This window comes from Sebastes umbrosus, chromosome 19 (assembly GCF_015220745.1).
Source record: "Sebastes umbrosus isolate fSebUmb1 chromosome 19, fSebUmb1.pri, whole genome shotgun sequence".
Taxonomy (NCBI): domain Eukaryota; kingdom Metazoa; phylum Chordata; class Actinopteri; order Perciformes; family Sebastidae; genus Sebastes; species Sebastes umbrosus.
Genome location: NC_051287.1, coordinates 16,237,588 through 16,254,188, shown reverse-complemented (window position 1 = coordinate 16,254,188; position 16,601 = coordinate 16,237,588). Strand labels below are relative to the sequence as shown.

Genomic DNA, 16,601 nt, shown 5'->3' with positions numbered 1-16,601 from the left:
AAATCCCCCCAAAAAAGTGTCAAGATAAAATAAAGTGATGATTTTAGTTAAACTTACATCAAAGCCTTAAGGCCCTGACACGCCAAGCCAACGGTCGGCTTGGTTCGGACAGTTTAGGGCCGTCGTTGAACGTCCGTCAGCCTAGTTTTTTCAGTTTGTCCCGCTCCGTCGGCTCTAGTCTGCCTGTGTCAGAGTTTTTTCAGCTGTTGAATCGGTGGCAGCGCCCGTCGGTGAGAGAAATCACTCTGATTGGTGGTTCAGCTTAAACGAATCAGTGCACGAGAAGAGTAATGGAGGTGAGGAAAGCACGCCAACGAGTAAAGTCAAGAGGAAAAACACAGAAGGCTCTTCTTATTTTTCATCTTCATCTCATTTGATCATTCCAATACACAGATATTTTCACAGCGACATGGCCATCTGGAATGAAGCTAAGTGGTGAGTGAGAGTGGTGTGAGAATGGTCGGCAAACGCCGCTTTGTTTCATGAACGTATCATAACAAAGGATTGTATTTTCATTGTCCTCGGACCTCCGGTTTCCCTTTTTGAATGACAAATACAGACTACCGCGACCTGCTGGTGTGGAGAGTTATTTCATCTCATGCCGCCGCACACGTTACATGGCAATTGGTCGTCGTATGTAGTCTTTGTGGCGCGGTCGAGTGTAACATTTTAACCAAGAAAAAGGCGATGTGAGGCGACTCAAATGCTGGCCTTCATCGCCGCTAGTTCTTTGATTTCGAGTTGGTGTGTCTGGGCCTTTACAGTCAACGGTGTACCAGAGAATTGAGAATTACTGGACTAGATGACACACAGACGTGACAAACTGTAATCGGTGATCTGCCTGCAGGAAGAAGGAGTTGTTAACGGGATCGCCGGCTGTCACTCTGTCAGATGATATTGACCCTTCAGTGCGATAAGACCAGACAGCCTATCATAAAAAGGCAGAGATGCAGCAGATGTTGGAATAGGTGCTTAAAGCTGATAAGGCATCTACAAATGTACAGATGAAAGGTTATCTGCTGTTCCTCAAGAACCGATACTTACTGTAAAAGGACTCAGAGCATGACTCCAGCCAACCTTTATTTCTCATTTCCTGTCACACTGGTTGATTTTGACAGTTATTGTAAACATAGAGAGAAACTGTATATACTTGTGTCTTGCCTTGGTGTAATACATTTCTGTATATATTTAATAATAAATTCATTTTTAGCCATGCCAGCAGCAAGTCGGTCGGTCCACCACTTGCAGACACAAATATCTCAACAAATATTAGATGGATTGCCATAAAACTTGCCATAAAACTAAAAATTAATAATAACTTTGGCGATCCTCTTACTTTTCTTCTTGTGCCACTATGAGGTTGACATTTTTGGATTTTATTGAAAATCTGCAACAACTACTGGATAGATTTCCATGATATTTGGTACATACATTCATGGCCCCCAGATGATGAATTTTATTAACTTTTAATTTTTCATTTAGCACCATCTTCAGGTCAAAATTTGTATTTGTCCAATACTTTGGTTTATTATCAAATACCTGCAGACGTACTGATAACCCCATCAGTGTCTGTACTTTGTGTATAGTGCTAATTAGCAAACGTTAGCATGCTAACACACACTAAAATGGCAAACATTACAAATAAATAATTAATAAATACATTTGAAAATAAATTAAATTAATTTAAAGAAATGCAAAGACAAATAAATAAATTTAAGTTAATAAAAAATAAAAAATAAATAAAAAGGAAAATTAAGTAGCCGATAAAAATAAATTGAATTGAATTCAATTGAATTGAATAGATAAATAGGGGAATTTTTACAAAGGTAAATAAATAAAAAAGCAAATTAAAACAGAAATATAAATTTATGTCATATTTTATCAATTAATTAATGCCTACATTTATTTGTACAATTATTTTTGGTTCTTTTAATGGCATCTTAATTTATTTATTGAATAATTTATTTTTTTATTTTGGCAGGTTCTGTCCTCCATAAAAAAAAGAACACTTTAAAAAGACATCAGTTATATTAATAATTTTCACATGCAGCTTTTTAGCCACATGTCACATTATAGAGAAAGCAAAAATGACATAAATGTTTTTTTCTTTTAGGGTTTATTTCTTGAGCGTCCACCGATGTCCTTGGACTTAATTAGAGGGCTGTAATTAGCCAAACCAAAACATTACATAACAAGCTGCACTGAGCTGAATCAGAAGTTATTGATTTCACAGAAATAAAGAAGAAAAGTGAAATAGGGCCCTGGTGGACAATAACCCAGAATCAATGCTTTAACCTCCCTTATGTGTTGTTGTAAACTAATTGTCCTCTCGTTACCTCAGGCTGCTGTTGGTGAAATCAATATGTTTACTTTATTTACCAGGTTAAATAAGGGCAGCAGGGTCAGGCAGACTGTCGTTCAACAGGGACAACCAGGACATGCTGAATCCCTACGAGCCACAGAGGTGCTGTTCAGGGACTGATATCTGACCTTTGACCTCTCTTGACAGAGGAGTGAGAAAGGAGAATTTCCCTTGCGGTGCCCACTAAAGCACAGTCTTATTGTTGCATTACAAAGACAAACTAACATGCTGATGGAATCTGGCAGAGACAGCTGCTGCCTGTTGCAGCCTATTTGTCTTCTAAATATCACACGCTGCGGTCCAGTTACTTATTTTAGGTATAAATATCACATTTTTGACAAGATGGACAAACAAGAAAGAAATCTAAGCCGTCTGTACACTCAAGCTGACTACTATTTCCAGAGAAATTACTGCAAGAGCCAGCTCAATTCCATTGTGTGTGTGTGTGTGTGTGTGTGTGTGTGTGTGTGTGTGTGTGTGTGTGTGTGTGTGTCAACAGGGCCAGAGCATGGGGTGATGAGGACTATCCTCTGCTGACCTCAATGCAGACCACCAGTGATGGCCACAACATCACCTCGACAGTAAGTCATCGATTCAAACTCTGTTACATATATATATATATATAAAAGCTAAATAAATAACCAAAATAAATCATGAATCCGTTTTGTTAAATTATTTTTAAAACCTGGTTAATTTCAGTATTGTTGCATTCTATTTCATTTTTTTATTTCATTTTTGCAGTTTGTTGGATGACATAATAAACAGAGGACAAGAACAAGAACAACAACAACAGGAAGAGCAGCAGGAATTCCTGAGCTCGCTGGAGACAATTGTTCTCACCATCTTTCTCTCCATTATTATCATCATGACGGTGTTTGGCAACCTGCTGGTCATGGTGGCACTCTGCAAGGACAGACATCTAAGGTGAGCCTGTTGTCTTTTTGAAAGGGGACCTGTTATGCTTGTGTGCCTTTTCCCTTTCTTTTAGTGTGTTATATAGTTTTTTGTGCATGTAAAAGGTCTGCAAAGTTACAAATCCCAAAATCCACGCCAAAGAGAGTTATTCTCCCCCACAGAAACACTGCTCCTGAACTGCCTGAAACGCCTCGCTTGAAGTCCCGCCTTTTCTTCCATAACGTGGTGATGTCACCAAGTAACACATTTGCATAATACCTGCCTAGCGGCTATTGGCACGCTCTCAAACAAAGCTAGTTAAAGTGGAGCTGGAGTCTGAAGAGTTTGGTTCAGTTGACTAATCACAACAGTGGTGGACCACCTGACCAATCAGAGCAGACTGTTCATAATAGGTCCTCTTTAAATGCTGGAAGCAGTAACAGTGGTCCAATCTGGCTTTAAAGGGACAGTTTACCCCAAAATCATAAGTACATGTTTTTCCTCTTACCTGTAGGGCTATTTATCAATCTAGATTGTTTTGGTGTGAGTTGCCGAGTTGTGGAGATATCGGCATTAGAAATGTCTGCCTTCTCTCCAATATAATGGAACTAGATGCTTTTGGTGCTCAAAGTAGCAAAAAAAAAATTTGTTTGAAAAACTCAACAGCGATGTCTCTTTCCAGAAATCATAACCCGGTTTCTCAAGATAATCCACAGACCTTGTTGTTAGCAGTTTCATGTATGAACTATTGTCTTTTTACCGAACCACCCCCGCCTACTGTATCACCACGCAGAAGGAAGCATGCATCTGTAATTGATACGGCTCACCTAACACCAGTGAGCTAGCTAACGTTACAGATCAGCCGATTAGGACGCCATTAATGCATTGTTCACATCTCCGTGCTGAGTCTAAATGTGCATTTCCTTCCGCACAACAAAGAGTCAAAGCCAGGGAATTTTCCAGTTTCCTGTTATTTGTACTGAAAACACACATGTATCTGTAAGGCATTCTGGGACACAGGATTAAAATATTCCACATGCTTTGGGACCAACCCATCAAATGTCAAAGCACTCATATTACGGAAATGCTGTCCTGAAAAACATTATCTGACAAGACAGATAGATTGGTACCTGTGACATTTCATGACTTGCTTAAAATCTAAGTCAAACTATAAAAAACTCTTCATTTTAATTTTGATCTAAACATGAAATAATAATAATAAAAAAAAAGCTGCCAAACTGAGCTGCATTGCCTTTAAAGGTTAGAGATGCAAGCTTAGTATAGTCGTGTGAGACATGATGGTACAGGACAACATACAGTACGCCATGATGACGTTTGCGGATCATTTTTTGATGCCGACTTTGTTCCTCTCAGAAAAAAGAAGACTAACTACTTCATTGTGTCGCTGGCGTTCGCTGACCTGCTGGTTGCACTGCTGGTGATGCCCTTCGCTGCAATCGAGCTGACCACCGGCCAGTGGCGGTACGGGGAGATCTTCTGCCTGGTTCGAACGTCACTGGACGTCCTGTTGACTACAGCGTCCATCCTGCACCTCTGCTGCATTGCGCTGGACAGGTTTGTGTGTTTGCGTGTGTGAGAGAGAGAGATGATAAGAGGGTAGGTGGGGGGTTTGAACCTCGTTCATAGGCTTTTACAAATGCAACATGTGTGTGTGTCTCTCCAGGTATTACGCTATCTGCTGCCAGCCTCTGGTTTACAGACACAAGATGACCCCGATCAGAGTGGCAGTGATGCTCAGTGGCTGCTGGCTCATCCCCACATTCATCTCCTTTCTACCCATCATGCAAAGCTGGAACGCCATCGGCATCGAGGACATTGTGAGTCCTCAGCAGATATAAGAAATCAAGGAGGGGGACAAGCGATGACACAGTAATGAGCTCATAAACAACATTATTATTATACAATTTGGTGTTATAACCCTGCATCAACCAAATATACAATATATTTTAATAAAGTATCACACTTAAGAGTTCATATATCTCACTCAAACGCCTAAAGAGAGAGATGTTCTTTCTGCGAGGGCAAACACGGCATAAACCTTTCCAACCTAATATTCTCTGTTTCTAATAACGTTTCCAATCCCTTGAACGATGACAACGGTAATGCAGTGATCACAAAACAATTCCAGTCCCTGTGGAGGCTCTCTTGCTGCGAGCAAAGACAGCACTTCAACAAGCATTTCCTGCTGGTTCGGATATGTTTTGGCGTGAGGTTATTTCAGAGCGGCCCTGAAATGAGCTGCAGGACTCCCAGAGGCAGACGAGGACAGATGAATTTATTCAGCCAGAGTTAATGAAATACACGGCCCTTTTCTCTGGCTTTCAGTCAGTCAGGCACCATCCAAACAACCAATCTTTTGTTTCTAAAAGCTGGCTGCGTGTCTTGAAGTCATACGTCACGGACAAAATTGCATGGGACTTGATATGACTTATGTTTGCACATCTAGGCCAGGTTTTAGTGGTTTGTTTTATATGTCGTGCTTCTTCTTTGTTCACTTGTCTTTCGCTCAAAAATTCTGAAAATTCCTATTGCACTCTTGTTCTGCCCAAAAAAGGAATTGTTTGTAATTGAAACTCCTTCTCAGTCCAGTTGTCACACAGCCACAAAAACTGATTTAATAATTGTGACACAATTTACAGAATGAACTGTGTCTGCTCCATTTCCACCAAAACAAAGAATGAGGCTCTGCGCTCCCGGTGGCCTGGTGATATGAAACTGAGGAGTCTCGGCTCTGTCTTAGCCTTGAAATCAGAAGTACTCAATATGTGTATTATGTGAAAGATAGCTTTTAAATGCTTATAGGTTAAGGGTGGGTCAGAATGTCTAATTCTGATCTGATCTTATATTTTTGACGATTTTTGTTGACGATTCGTTATTTTTGTATCTCCTCTCCCTTCCAGATCGAGGAGAGGCGAGCCTTGACGGGAGGCTCCAACGACACGAGCTGCGTGTTTCTGGTCAACCGACCGTACGCCCTGATCTGCTCTACGGTGGCCTTCTACGTCCCGTTGGCCCTCATGGTCCTGGCCTACCAGCGGATCTACGTCACCGCCATGACCCACGTGAGGCAGATCGAGACACTGCAGCGGGCCGGCTCCGCTCCCGTCACCGGGACGGCCCCGGTGATCGCCGTGAGGTCCTCCACTTCCTCAGATCCGTCGGAGCACTACCGCTTTAGGACAACAATGGGCTCCTCCTCCTCCTCAGAGCACGCCCCCATAGCGAATAGCCGCATGCGCGTCGAGACTAAGGCGGCAAAGACGCTGGCGATTATAATGGGCTGTTTCTGCCTATGCTGGGCGCCGTTCTTCATCACCAACGTGGTGGACCCCTTCATCCATTACTCAGTGCCCTGGCAGCTGTGGACAGCCTGGCTGTGGCTCGGGTACATTAATTCAGGGTTGAACCCCTTCCTGTACGCCTTTCTGAACCGGGCGTTTCGGAGGGCGTTTCTGGTGATTCTCTGCTGTGGGGACGAGCGGTACGCACGGCAGGGGAGCTGCTCCTACGGACCCACCCACAGGGCGTACTCGGCTGCGTCGGTCAACGGGACGTCTATGGCACTGAGGTAAACACACGGTAAAGGCACATTTGCACATTTTTTGTGAATATGTGAAATGTGTATATGTGTGTTGTCCTGCTGTCCTCTGTCCATCACAGAAGAAATCAAGGCCTCAGGCAAGAAAATAGGTTTTCTTGCAAAGAGAGAGTGCCAGTGGGGCTGTTGGAAAGTCTGTTTTATTTGTATTCGTATGTCTTTGATGCACTTCACTGCAAAATTGAAAAGAGAATGACAGTTATTTGTTCTTTCGTCTGTGTATGTGACAACACAACCTGATATTAACAACATTTTGTTTAGCCGCAGCAATTTCAAAAGTTAGTCCACTCAGCCCCCAAAAGCTGCTGCAGCATTGTACCACTGCTCTGTTGAACTGCAAACGTCTCACACCTCTTCCTAACATCCAGCGATCAAGCGAACTCTGGCGAGTGGAGTGCGAAAAATTGTCTAGATATACTACGAGCGATGTCACTCTCTATTACATAGAGAGCGCGATATTGATTAATCGTCAGTGTCGATTTTGAACAGGGAAAATAGGACGGAGGCTAAAGCTACACGTCACTCTGCCTGTTCGCTGACGCACGGAGCAGGTTAGGACATCTTCATTGGGAAAAACTGAAACAATCTGATGTGCGCTCGCTCGCTCGCTCGCTCGTTCTCATCGTGTCCAATTTGGAAGAGGTATATTGGACGTTAAAAAGACAACACATGTTTCAGTGCGTGGTGACATACTGTTTAAGTTATAGATTGGTTGTATAGATTAGGTTAGATTAAATCATTGCCTTTAGAATACTAACAATAGATCAGTTAGATCAAAGATTGGTGGTGCACTAAAACCAGCAGCGAGACAAAATATCATGGCTTTGTGCAAGCCATAATCTTATTTGAATTAAGTCATCATTTCTCATCTAGGCCATGTGTCATACCCTAATGTGTAAATAATAGATGGGAACACTCTGTGCCTTCTCTAGAAATAAATACACATGGTCCAAGCGGCTGTGGTGTTGCCTTAGACGGAACGTTTCACCAGAAAAAAAGAAAACTGTCTTGGACTTGTGTAAAAATGTATTTAATAGTCTAGTCTAGTCTAATAGTATTATAGATATGAGGTCTGCTCATGAGCTGTGTCATATGCTTTTCTTTCTATCATGTCCCATCAGGAAATATGATCAAATCTACGCATTCAAGATAGAAATTCAGGCTTTGAATTGTGGCACACATGAGGTATGTTTTGTGTACATAGATAAGCATTTAAAGCAATAAGGAATTGTAACAGCAGAGGCTGGGGAGGTGGATGGAGGAATAAGCCAACACAGACAATGACAGCATGTAGCAGGTGGAGTCATAAACCAGCAGCAACTCGGCATCGGAGAGAGACACACGGGGTACCCCTCTTGCGTTGCTTTTGGACGGACCAGGGACGGCGTGTCAATATACGCTTGTTACCTGCTGAGTGTTCTTTCGAAAAATAAACTTCACAGGAAGTTAGGTTTAGGCAACACAACCACTTAGGTATAGGGTTAGGAAAAGGTTGTGGTTGGCGTTAACTTCACTGACTAGCGACTCACGTGACTCACGAGGGTGTCAATTCTAACGACTTACGTGACTAACGACTCACATGACTCACGGGACTGACGATACCAACGAGTCACGTGACAAAAGATTGACGTGACGAAATAAATCAACGTTACTTTTAGTTTCACACGGGACACAAACTCCAGTCTCCTGGTTGAAAGTCTTGTATTTCTTTGACTCATCCACCGCCCCTCCTGCCAGCCCTTAGTGGACTCTCACGCTATTAATACTACGTCACTTGCTCCGACCGTCAAATAACGCCGTGGGTTTACATTGGAGTTAGTTGAAAGCCCGGTTCGTCACATACTGTTGTTAAAGGGCGCCTCCGTGCACCAAATGGTAGTATTTGATGAGTTGGGAGTGAGAATGGTTGAATTGTAAGAACTATCTTGTTTGAAAGAGATACTTAGTTTGGTAAGCGATTTTGCTAGCCTTACCAAAAGTAGTGACTGACTTGAGCTAAGCTAACACCATGAACATGGTAGACATTACCTGGTCAATTTTAACAGGTTAGCACTGACATTAGCATTTAGCCCAAAGCACCACTAGAACTAAGTACAGCCTCACAGCCAGTCTCTTGAGGCCTTTGCACACCAACTTTTGTATTTTTCATCCAAAATCACACGTTTGATAATACGACCTCACGTTGTGTCACTCACGTTTAGGCACCGACTCAGGAACTTTCATAAAAGTTTTGGGAACAGGTTTGATTTTCTGCAATTTGTTCGCATCCGTCAAAAGCCAAAAGCGGGATGTTCGACCACTCAAAGCCACCGTGCAAACGACATCATCCAAAATGGCATCTGATAAACTGATTCACTTCATCCCCCAGCACAACACACTTTACGATAAAGAAATAAAAGAATACAGAGATGCAGAATTTTAAAAAATATATTGTGGCAGGTGATTGCAGAACAACTTGGAATCGGGGATGGTCGCAAAAAAAGAGGATGTACAGTGATTGTGCTCTAGGCAGCTAAACGTTAGCTTCTGCTAATTCATTCATTAGCCCACTTTGGGAATAATAGAATAGAATAATCACGATTTACGATTTTTATCGGATGACGGATTAAAAAAACGCACACAATGGTGTGCCAAGTCTGGTTCTTTGAAAAGAAATGTCATTGGCTAAACAGTCCGACCTTTTTTTCCGATTGTTTAAAATAATTTGAAAATGGAATATTAAATCTGGCATAAACTATAGGACTTTATTTAAGTATAATTATCTCTTGTGTTATTATCTCAGGTACTACAAGTATTATGCGTGACTTTGCACTTAATTACCTTTGTATTTTTTACCTTTATAAAGCATTCAGTAGAAAAAAAACAAAACAACTGACACCTACTCTTATAAAATGCTTTCTGGCTCATGTTGCTGTAAAAGATATGAGTCATCTCAAGTCGTTTGTCCGTGGAGTTTTTTTGAGCTTCATCTGAAACAGTAATGAACTTCAGAGAGGATAAATTAAATTTTTCCAAATTTGTCTTTTTTTACAGATTGGAATCTTTAATTGAATGATAATGTATGACATTACAATAATAGTCCAACAGTCTTTTCTTTTCTTTTTTTTTCTTACAGCAGGGTTTCTGTTGACGTTAATGGCTGTGATTTAGTTGACGTCTGTGTTTGTGCTCTCCTTCGAGTGGGGATGATGGAGGAGGTGACCTGCTTGTGTCTGCACTGTTTAACTTTAACACAAGTAGAGAGAGAAACAGAGGCAATCGCATACGCACAAGCACAGGCATGTGAGGGAGACCTTCTGATATTGTCTAAAAATCGTAAAAAATAATCTTTTTTTGTGGAAAAGGAAGCAAGCTGACCTTACGCTTCTGCTCCAGGCTTTTGTTGTAATGTGTATAACACGTGCGTAAAGTCTGTGTGTGTTTCCGTGGTGTCTGTGTGCATTGTTTCTGTCGTGTGTAGGAAGCAGAAAGGCAAACAGTGTTAACTCCAATCTGATGTCCTCTCTTAAAATCTGCCACAGACAGAAAACAGACTCAGACAATCAGATTACAGCCGGCAGGATACTGGAAACTGGAAATTACTGGAGGAATCCTGACGAGTTATTTTGTCTGTGAGCTCCGGGGCATTTAAGCGCAGTCGGTGGGCGGATGGTGTTTGTGTTTGTGTGGGTTCTTCTCTGTAGTGTAGTTTTTATCATAAAAAAAGTGTCTTCTGTCTTTTATTTATTCCTGTGTGTGCGTGCTTGTGTGCACACATGCCAAAAATCGAAGACTTGGACCCGATAAAAGGCAGATATGTTCTGTACTGACCAGCATTTTTCGTCTTGCAAAGACTGCGAAAAGCCTTCAGTTTAAGTAAAAGTAGCAATACTACAGTGTAGTGAGTGAATGTACATAGTTACATTCCACCACTGTTCGTCCACTTCATTCTGGGGCCAGCAATAGACTTCGAAGCCTGCCTGCAGATAAATAACATTTGTTTCTTGGTCATTTTCAGCCCGCACTGTGGCTTTTTTTGTTTAAAATAAATAATATCGTAGCAGTGGTCTTTTGCAAGTTTCACATCTCTGCAAGTTGATTTTACTGAAAATGAACAGTTTTCAGGGAAGAAAATCAACACATGTCAGAATACTTTGGAAAATAGTACGCAGTAATAACTAGTGTACGCAATTTTAATCAATGGGGAGAAACATGCAAAACCACTAGAATGAATCTTATTGACCTCTGACATATGAACGTTGACATAACTTATTTATAAATGTGTTTTTTTCACAGGTTTTACAATAAAAAATGGTTGTGAGTTTTGGCTTATATGACTCACTCTACATTCCTGCCCTGCTAACAGAATGTGTTCATGGAAGAAACAGCATTGTTGTGATCTTTTTTCTACTATGAAAAATCCTGAGGCCCTTTTTTTTTTTTCCTGAGCGGTCCTAACCTCAAACAGACAAACACACATGTTGACTCTCACTGTCAATACTCGCTGCTCCACTCGACACTCGCAGTGGATAGTAGACACTCGTTTGTGATTAAAGTCATAACAAAGACTTTGTGTTGTGCCCACGAGCAGAGAAGACATATAGACCATCTGAAATGAATTAAAGCTGTTGAGTAAATACAGCTTTCACATTGTCCCTTGGGTCCTTGTGTTGCTCTAGAAGATACTGTACAACTTCCTTTTACAGTAGTGTAGTGTTTGTTCATTCTTGCCACATTTACACAAAGCTGACGAGCAGACAAATTGATGGTTGTTTGTTCACTCATATTGCTTATATGACACTGACACTGTGGATCAAATACCAGTTTGGTTAAACTTTAGTTGATTAAACTAGACTCCAGACTGTGATGTGATGTCTCCTGTATGAAATGAGAACACCTAATTGCACCTTTAATTACCTAATTAAGGACAGATGTGTTGCATATTTGCCACAAATTACATTTGACATAAATTAACATATTTTCTCCCCAAAAAAAGCTAAATTGAGGCAATGTTATCATGTTGTGTATCATCTGTTAAATTTGCTGCAAAATTAATTAATTGCCCTATTTGGATCACTCAATTGGAGCTCAACTTAATTACCTGCCATTAAAGGTGCTAAATTACAAAATGATAGCATTAATTTAGCATCAAACAACTATTTACTATTTAAAGATATAGAGGAGTAATATCTACCTGAGCAGAGAATGAAGTCGCTCTCCCTCTGTGTGTGTAATCAGAGCTTCTCTGTGCTTTGTTTATGTAGCCAGTCTGGCATGTTAGTGCATGTGATTCCCAGTGTTTGTGCTCCATTGGCTAACTAATCGGCACAGCTCACACTGCCCTCATACAGCGATTACAGCTGATAAAAAAACAGGACTTTTGCCCAAGAGACCGGTGTTTGTGTGAAATCAAAAGTCAAAGTTGATTTATTTGTCACGTAACATCTGTACTTAAGTAATGGCACTTCCAGAGTTATTTTAACCCAAACCATGATCTTATCCTAAAATTAACTACGTAGTTTTGTTGCCAAAGCCTAACCAAGTCGATCTATTCCTAAACCTAACTAAGTAGTTTTATTTTGAAAAGACTGAAGCGGAAATTGACACGTGCGTCAAGTGATGCTGGACATTTGTAGGAAAAAGCTCGAAAAATAAATTGTTGAACGTCATGCTGAGCGTCATGAAAAAAAAGTTGTGTCTATGTCCATGAACCGATTAGATTCAATTTTGTGACTATGTCACGAACTGTTGTGAGATTGTGTTGACTAACCGCCAGCTCAGCCGTTGCCATATTGAGAGCCGTGCGGAGGCAATAGAAATGCACTGACTTTGGACTTTAGCACCTTTAAATCACACTATTGTTATCCACGTCAACACAGTTTTGAAAGGTCGCACAAGTTGTGGGAAGATTTGCTAATTTCATCCCCTTTCAACATCATTACACGCTGACTGTTTGAGAATCCTGTGGGAACCCTTATTGTTGGATATCTCATGGTCATCATGTTTTCATCCGTGGCTGCCAAAATCATCTGAAACAAGTTTTACAAGTTTACTCCTCCTCTGGTCCTCCTCCTGTATTTTTTCTCTCTCAGCTCTGTCATTTTACCTCCTTCAGAGCAGCTGACATCAGTATCTAAAACAGTGTGGGCTGAATGTGTGAGCTCCAACTCCAAAATAAAAGCACAGGAGTGATTCAAACAAGAGGGAAAGGTGTAATACAGTATAAGAGGTTGATACAGTCTTAATGCGCACAAATCAGACCCCAGATAACAAATTAGCTGCCTTGCTTTTAGAGGCAACCCTGTACTGTCCCTGCGTGTACTTAAACAGTTTCGGGAAGCCAGGAAGGGCTTTTATACTGTAAAAACCTGTGTCTGGTGAGAAAAATAACAAGCTACAACTCAGAACGTCCAACTCTTCCTGTAACAGTTAATCATCCTTCTTTAGTGTGATCCGTCCTCAGTTTCACCTTCAGCTCTGCATTAGAGATCACAAGCCCCGTTGAATCCCGTAAATACAGCCGAGCAGCGGCCGCTGTTATCAGCCGTGTACAGTCAGTGTGATTGTTATGTGATTCAACTATCTGTCAATCAATACCAAAGCAAAGCGCAGCTGTTTAGCGATTTGAAAACAACTGAATTTTTAAATCTCTGTGGAATGAAGGCCCATGTGGGAGACGAGTAAGGTGACTCCTTTGGGTCGAGACCCTGCCGCCACGCTCAATCAATGCTGTTTTCCCATCCTGAATGTTTCTGTGTTTTGATTATTAAGATAAGATAAAAACATTCAGCTCCATTTAGGGAAACTAAGCAGTAGGGCTATGAGCTATGAGGGCAAAAATGCAATGTTAAATAGCTGCTGAAACACTAAGATAATGAAACCAGAAGGGTATTAGACACAATATAAGTTTTTGCTGGGTTATATTAAAGGGGCACTCCACTGATTTTTACACACACACAGGATCAATTAACTAGTCAGAGGGAGCACTACTCAGCCTGTTTAAACAGATGTATAATGTATAATTCTGTAGCTCTAGAGGAGCTTTGTCAAATCCGGAAGTACAGCCCCAGTGATGATTTCATAGTGATGTCATCAGGGTTGTCGCAGATTGGTCTTGAAGACTACAGAATTTGACAAGCCTGTCTTATGAACTGGAGGTGTGGAGTTTAGAAGACGTTGGTCTTCTACTGTTGACACTATCGAGTTGCGTTATGGGAAATGTAGCATCCAGGGTTCGGGTGGAACTTGACCCTTACAGGGACTACAGGTCAAGATATTTTAGCCTCCATTTTTTTTTTTTTTTTATAATTTATTCCAAGTCTTAAAGGGACAGTGTATAAAATTTGGCGGCATCTAGTGGTGATGCCGCACAAGGCTTTCATCCAGGAGACCGCTGTTTGTGTCACGTTACGATCAGCTGTTCATTTGTGACCAGTGTTCACAACGTTCAGTGTACTTTTCACTGTACAAACGTAGTAGTTTTAAGCCTAACTATATAGTTCTTTCCTAAACAAAACTACAGTGGTTTTGTTGTCTAATCCTAAAGTGACGCCAAGGGTAACTATAGTGGTTTTGATGCTGAAAATAAAGTGATGCGAAGTGGCGAGACAAAGCTGCGGTATGTGACAAGTTGGGATAAGAACCTGTTGGGTAGGATATTTGAGGAAGGAGAATCAGAACTAAAGACTGCTTCTCATCTTGTCCCAGAATAGATCCGTCCACCTTCGTTGAGGATGCATGGTTTCATCCATCAGGACGGTGTGAAGATTTGGTGTGAATATGGATGATCCCCTGTCGCTCTCCCATGGTTTATCCTTCAGAGAGTACGACCTTGCATGTCCCAAGATAGAGCCGTGTAATGTCAAAATCATTAAAAACTTGATAATTATAACATCATCCTGCTCGGATTATGATAGTACAGGCTTTAGCGCATGTTTTGAGCATGTTTTGTCAACCGCAGACACTTAGTTTAGACAGACAGGCCAGAGAAGTGTAAACACTCCAGTCTGTGATTTATTATGAGGCTTATATGATTTATTATTGTTTGATTGAAACCCAAAATCCTCCAGCTGCTCCTCTCTCTGCATCTCTCTGTTCTCTCTCTCTTTTTTCTCACCCAGAAGATTTTTATCTTCTGTTTCTTCACTTCTTTTTCGTCCCTGCCTCTCATCTCTAGCTCTAAAAAAACAGGATTATCATATTTTTTTTTGCTAGAACAAAAGGATAAAGAAAGAATGTGTGAGAGTAAAATATGAAAAACACATCTAAATGACTGTGACTGTTGTCCTGATCGCATCAGCTGCCATCGTGTCTCTTCCTCCTCAGTTTTAGACTCGGTTTGGACGCTCTGAACTCATCTGTGATTCTAAATGAAACTCATCTCTCCCTCAGTCTCTTGGCTCTGCTCTCCTCTGTAATAGAAACGTAGTTTCCTTGGTGACAAATTGGACAGTAGAATGGACCCACCTGGGCAAATCAGCTCTTTGAAATTCAATTAGGCGGTCTTTTTTTCTGAGGGACAAAAGGCTTGCTTTGTTTTTCTTTCTTTAGAAATGATTTTGGTCACGGACAAGACCTACTGGCTGTTATTTCACTGATTTAAAACTCAAGGCTCCACATTTAGTCGGCCTTTAAACACTTTGGCAAATGTAAATACAGAATGTCGGTAGAATAAAAAGCACTAAAAATATATATATATCATTCAACTGTTTGTGTTATCATACACTGTGTGGCATAGAACAGTAAGCACATTTACAATAGGCCTTTTTCATGGAAGTTGGAGGAAAGGCAGGTGTAAATGATAAAAAATGATTAAATTGATTAATGATGGCTAAATTCCATTTAGCTGCTTGAGTTTCAGGGTCCTGGTATGAAGACGATGTAGTCATCGTTGATGTTATTAGCGACGACCCTGCTGTGGAAAAGGTGAATGGCAAATATCCAGCAACACAAGTTCATTACATGCATACGGTCTCTTTTCAAAATAAACTTCCGTCTTCACAGGAAACAACTTGGTTAGGTTTAGGCAACAAAACCACTTGGTAAGGTTTAGGAAAAGATCGTGGTTTGGGTTAAATTAACTCCGGAAGTAATGTGTACAGAAGTTACTTGACAAATAAATCGACTTCTAGTTTCACACGGGCTTCGAACAACGGTCTCCTGGGCAAAAGTTTGGTGTTTTTTTTACCTATCCATCCACCCCTACCTCCTCCCTATATGGATTTTTTTCGCTCTTTATACTACCTGGTTCACGATTGCGTGAATTAAATACGCATTGATTTTGTGGGATATATATACGAATTACAGTGCATTACTTTTCGTGTATAGCTACCAACGTATGTATGAGAACAGCCTGCATAGTATCCCCTTTTTAGTTGATGAACAGTGGCCTGTTTACACATTCATTGGACGCTGAATGTAAGTCCAATATTCACTCTCCTTTAAATAAAACAAAAAAAAAACAATGCTATGAGAGCTGTGAGAGTGAACCAAAATGCTACAGGCCTGAAAAAAAACAAAACAATGAGCTGAAAGACACTAAAATGCTCCATGGAGCTGAGGGGAACTGCAGAGTCGGGTGACAAGCGACCTCTTTCACATACATTTAGTTGTGTGATCTATTCTTGATCTATTGATTATAGTCAAGGAACCCAACAGGAAGATGAAGTGACACCCTGTCACAAGCAGATTATAGGCTTAATTGATTTCTTGTCAAAAGAAACTACGGGAGTTCACCTCAACCTGACA

The 16,601-nt window shown here is 40.9% G+C and overlaps 1 protein-coding gene across 1 annotated transcript in view; it reads left to right on the top strand.

Moving 5' to 3' along the window:
• The window catches only part of si:dkey-247m21.3 (5-hydroxytryptamine receptor 4), a 52,649-nt gene that overhangs the window by 18,874 nt on the left and 17,174 nt on the right, over positions 1–16,601 (top strand). Inside the window, exons 2-6 of the mRNA XM_037753644.1 lie at positions 2,862–2,943; positions 3,104–3,286; positions 4,631–4,831; positions 4,941–5,094; positions 6,178–6,845. Of these exons, the coding sequence (XP_037609572.1) occupies positions 2,921–2,943; positions 3,104–3,286; positions 4,631–4,831; positions 4,941–5,094; positions 6,178–6,845 (1,229 nt within the window). The 5' untranslated portion in view covers positions 2,862–2,920. The remainder of the gene's footprint in view (positions 1–2,861; positions 2,944–3,103; positions 3,287–4,630; positions 4,832–4,940; positions 5,095–6,177; positions 6,846–16,601) is intronic.